We start from the raw sequence: 5,019 nt of genomic DNA, 5'->3' as shown, positions 1-5,019 counted from the left end.
AATCCCACTGTGCCATGAGTAAATAAACCCTCCAGACCCCCAGTTTCTGTGCCAGAGTGAGTGCTGGTGCTGCACCTCTTCAGCAGACCATTCCCAGGGGAAAGATCTCTCTCCAGGGACTCTCTCCTTCTTGTCCATGCTCAGCTTTCCCAGAGAGCCTTCAACAGAGGGTTCAAACACCCTGAGACCTCCAGGGGTGTGTGGTGTCACCACATCCAGGGATCAGGACACGCTCTGTGTCACTCCCAGCTCTCCAGTGAAAGGCACCTGAGAGATGAAAGTCCAGAGTTATTAATATTAACAGTTTTATTGCTTTTAGCCAAGATTTACTCACATGCCAACTGGAGTGGAGAAAGTGCTACAGTTCTAGACATCCCAACTGGTCCCTGGGGGAATTTTTATCCCATTTCCTTACGACTCTTCTGACACCAATGTCACAGCTCACTAATATATTGTTGTTCTTTAAATGTGGCCTCTGATTCTTGGGATGATGATCTCAGAGCTCACTGTCCCTTTCCAACCTTCTCTCTAAACAACTGAAGGTCCCAAATTCTTTGGGATTTGCCTCGTAGGGCAGTGAGAGCTCAGCTTGTTGCATGTTAGAAAATAATCTTGGAGGCAAAATAGTGAACAGGCACCTTGTCCACTGCCAGGGAGGGGGGAGCCTGCTGTGGCTGCTTGCCACATTCCCTGTTCTCCAGGGATAGCCAGTGGGAATAAAATCACCCCAGTGAGAGCTTTGACACAGCACAGAACCCCAACCTTCCCTCCCTTGGAAAGGGAAGAATGTGGGGTTAAAATATCCAGGCTCCTTTTCCGGGGTTTTTCAAGCAGTTGGACTTTTATGTCCTTTGGGTCAAGGTTCACCTCAGTGCTCCTGTTTCCAGCTTCCTTGTTCCCTCCCACTCTCCCGTGACGTTCCTGCTCACCCAGCAGGAAGAGAGAGGTCCTGGGGACCCACCTTGCCTGGCTCTGTCCCCTCTGGCAGGTAACCCCCTATTTTTGGTCCCCCCTTTCCTTGCAGGGGTTGGCTGAGGGGCTCCCCTGGGAGGGGAGGCTGTGTTGGCAGGGCTGGCTGGGCAGGAGGTGGGAGCTGTAGGCTCCTGGACACGAAGGTCCTGGAATTTGGGAGGGCCCAGGGGATGTGCTGGGTGGAAGGGATTTGCAGAGTGACTGAGCCAGGTTGGTCTGAGGGGAGGTTGTTGAACACTGGCAGCGAGGAGAGGCAGGGACTTTGTGCTGGGTGTGTTCCCAGCTGCCCCCAGCACTGGGACAGTCACTGGGCACAGGCCAGGCCATGGAGCAGGACAACGGGGTCCTTCTCCAAGCAGGATCCTCTGGCTGCAGGGAGCAGATTCCCTGGTGAGGCTGTGCCTGACTTTGCCCTGACCCTGCTCCTGCGAGATCTCTCCTTGCCAAGCATTCCCCGTGCGGAATCATGGAATCATGGAGGTTGGAAAAGCTCTCCAAGGTCATCGAGTCCTCCACCACTGTCCCTAAAAGGGAAGGGCAGTGCCAGGGGGTATGAACCCAACAGAAAACACCAAGAACTGCTGTAAACTCAGGCTGCTGAACCCCTTCCCCCTCGTGCTGATCCCCTTGAAGCCCTGGCAGCAGCTTCTGCCTGGTGGTGACACCAAGCAGCTTGAAGGCAGGTGACAACACACGTCCCTGGAGACGTTTCCTATTGCTCTGCCAGGTCCCAGCTTGGGTCTCCACTCTCTGTCTTTGCTTCCCCTAGATGAGGGTCCACACCTGGACATGAGGAAGGCTGGGGAGACCCCAGAGGGGGTTGGAGAGAAGGATCACACACTTGGTCCTCCCTTGGTTTTTGTGCTTTGGGAGCTCAGCATCGTGGTGACATCAGCCCTCAGCGAGGTCACCCAGCTGGTCCTGCAGACCTGGCCCCAGCCAGGGGCTCTGGCAGGCTCAGGTGCCACCAGAGCCAACAGGGGTTTGAGGCCCTTCCAGGGAGGAGAATTTATTGCTTCTGTGCTTGTGCCACCTGCAGGTCAAGAGCAGCTCCATTTGCAGCTGCCTGGACCCGGATGCTCCCAACTTTCATGTTCTCTGGTTTTCCAGGCCAGCTCCCAGCCTTGAGAATATGTCCTGGAAGGAGGAGGAGTGTGTGAGTCCCCCCTCGTGTTTCATCCAGCGCCTGGACCACCTTGTGCTGACTGTGAAGAGCATCGAGGACACTGTGGCCTTTTATTCCAAAGTCCTGGGCATGGAGGTGGTGACTTTCAAGGTAACACGTGGTACAGGTCTGGGTTGGGTCTGGAGGACCTGGAACTGCTGTTCTGGGCCAGTGGATGGGAGCTGTGGGTCTCTGGTGGGTTCTCTGGGCACCTCCTTGGGGTGGGGGTGGTAAGACCGGCACAAGCTGCAGCCCATCGAGCTCTGAGTTTCTGGAGAGTCAAGCTGAGTCAGGGTAAGTCCAACCCACACTGGGAAGGAGTAAAAGTGATAAAAAAAAAAAAAGATTCTTTGAAAAACAGCTTTTAGGACTGAAGGAGGAGAACCCTGAAACCCACACATCGTCTAAAGGCATCTGACAAGCTCTTGTTTTGGGATTTCCATTGGCAAAGAGAGGAAAAGTTGATTCATGTTTCCAGGACAGCCCTAACTCATCTCCTGCCCAAGCTTCAAATGCTTTTGACTGCTTTGAATGGACACACTGCACCTTTTTCACTTCCAAGCTTGTGTCCTTCTCTCCTTCCCCAAGTCTCCTAAAAGCAGTTTTAGGAGTTTGTTCTTTAGGTGGTCAGTGTCCTGCAAGGCCAGGGGCGTCTCAGGACTCAGCTGCCATATGAACCTACAGAAACCCCCTTGAGATCCTGCAAAGAGATGCCAAAACCTCCTTCCTCCCCCTCTTCCCATCTCATCAGCTTGTCCCCACTGCAGTGTCAGCCTGTCCCTTTCTTTGTGTGGCTGCTGCCAGGCAGGATGGAGAGTGTCCAAACCCAAAAACTTCCATCACTGTGGTTTGGAAGCATCTGGGTGTGTCTGTAGGACATTCTTGGGTCACTCCATGTCTCGAGGAATATCACGGGAGCCTTGCAGTGATCAATTTTTGGGTTGCCACAAAGCCAAGCCCTGAGTTAGCAGGACCACATCAGATCCCCAGAGCTCTTAGGGCTGCACAGGTGAGTGGATGCCGAGGATTTCCAGCCCAAGAAGTCTCATTTACTCTGGTTTTCCTCTCTGGGGACAGGGAGATCGCAAAGCTTTACGTTTTGGCAACCAGAAGTTTAATCTGCACGAGGTTGGGAAGGAGTTTGAACCCAAGGCTCGGTGCCCAGTCCCTGGCTCTGCAGATCTCTGCCTTGTCACACAGGTGCCCCTGGAGCAGCTGCTGGATCATCTGAAGGTGAGGCAGGCAGGGGGTGTCCACAGGGCAGTGGGATCCCTGGAGACACGAAGCCACAGCCTCCAAATGACACTTTCAGGGTCTGTGTCTTGGGGAATGTCGGGATTGCCTCATCCAACAGCTCACGTTCTCAAGGCTGGGGGGAAGAGTCAACAAAACCCTGAGGACACGACCTTGAGCATTGAACCCCTGCTCTTCTGTCTCCTCCCAGGCCTGTGGGGTTGCTGTTGAAGAAGGTCCCGTGGCCAGAACTGGTGCTGTGGGTCCAATAACATCCATCTACTTCCGAGACCCCGATGAGAACCTGATTGAGGTTTCCAAGTACTGCAGCCAATGAAGGGGAACTCTGAGCACAGCCCAGCCTCTGCCTGTGTCCCAGCAGGAGACAGGATGCAGAGCCCAGCTTTTGGATGGCCAGCTCCAAGCTTCTCCTTTGTAAACCTAGAACAAGTCTCAAATCCCAGCCATAAAAGTAGGGCTGTGTGGACACTGAGAGTTTTCCCAAGGCAGAGTTTTCCTGCTCAGCTCCCACTCCTGGGCATTTTTCCTAATGTCTGGCAGCTGAAGCCCCTCATTCTACAGAAAAGAACCTGCCATTCCTCCTCTCTTCATGGTCACTTTGACACAAGTGAAGATTTCTGTCTCCCTTCCTCTCAACTCCTGCTGGTCTTGTCTCAGGCCCGTGGTTCAAATCCAGCTGTGAGTGTCCAAACACGCTTCTTGTCTGGGCACTGGGAACTTGGCCTCAGTGTCTGACACTCAAACACTCCTGGAAATGAAGCCCCATCCTCCTACTCAGCTCTGCATCAAAAGCCACAGGGCTCCTGACTCCAGGGGTGGGAAAAAGCAGAGGTGAGGTGGCAACATGATGGGGAGAGAGTCTAAAGTCCTGGATTTATGCAGGGATGAGGAGGGTGGTCCACTCTGACTCTGACAGATGGCACTTGTGGGACCGCCCTAAGTTTTCTGCTTTCTTTAGTTGTTTTAAAAAAAGGAATTTCGCTGTTATTTCAAAAGCAGAAAACAAGGCAGGAGGACCTGGGGCTTCTCAAGGAGAGCAGTTCCCCAGCTGGCCACACTGAGGCATCGTTTTCATCACGGGGACAGCGCAGGAGGGCAGGGAGACCACTCCCGATCTCCACAGCCAAAACCCTCTATAAAATTGAAGCAACCACTTAATCGTATTTTTTTTTCTTACTGTAATTTCGCGGGGAATCCAAACGAAATCTCCGTGGTGCCGAAAAAGGCTAAGCCCCCCAGACGTCAGTGTTTTGGATGACCAGAAGCTCGTGCAGGTGGGGACCGTAGGGGTGGGAGCTGCTTTCCCTTGGGTGGTTTGTGGGAACTAAAGGCCAGAGTGTCACGGGGGAAAGCCGCGGGCATCGCTTCGCCTTTGCCTCGCGAGTGGAGATCCGGGAAGGGACTCCCCGGATGGATCCCCGGGAGCGCCCGGGGGCTGCTCTCCAGGGTGCTGACGGGCCGGGCCGGCTGCCGCGGGACCCCACGGGTGGGTGCTGCCCTCGGGATGGGGGTGATGCCCACGGGCATCCTGCACACGCCAACTTCGCCCCCTCTCTACTTTCAGGGCTACTTTCTACTGCCCTAATTTTTGTTGTGGGACTGTAGAATCGGAGAACCCCCCAGTCATA

The 5,019-nt window shown here is 54.2% G+C and overlaps 1 protein-coding gene across 1 annotated transcript; it reads left to right on the top strand.

Annotated features, from left to right (window-relative positions):
* Window positions 1-873: 873 nt before the first annotated feature.
* On the top strand, window positions 874-4,563 carry GLOD5 (glyoxalase domain containing 5). Its single transcript, XM_051791982.1, has 4 exons — window positions 874-988; window positions 2,083-2,248; window positions 3,215-3,370; window positions 3,582-4,563. The coding sequence occupies exons 2-4, from the start codon at window positions 2,105-2,107 to the stop codon at window positions 3,705-3,707; spliced, it is 426 nt and encodes a 141-aa protein (XP_051647942.1). The 5' UTR covers window positions 874-988; window positions 2,083-2,104; the 3' UTR covers window positions 3,708-4,563.
* The last annotated feature ends 456 nt before the right edge of the window (window positions 4,564-5,019 follow it).

Source organism: Manacus candei, unplaced genomic scaffold, assembly GCF_025592945.1.
Source record: "Manacus candei isolate 608988 ecotype Guabito, Panama unplaced genomic scaffold, ASM2559294v1 h1tg000003l, whole genome shotgun sequence".
Classification (NCBI taxonomy): Eukaryota; Metazoa; Chordata; class Aves; order Passeriformes; family Pipridae; genus Manacus; species Manacus candei.
Note: the sequence above shows the minus strand (reverse complement) of the source record. Positions and strands in the feature narration are given on the sequence as shown.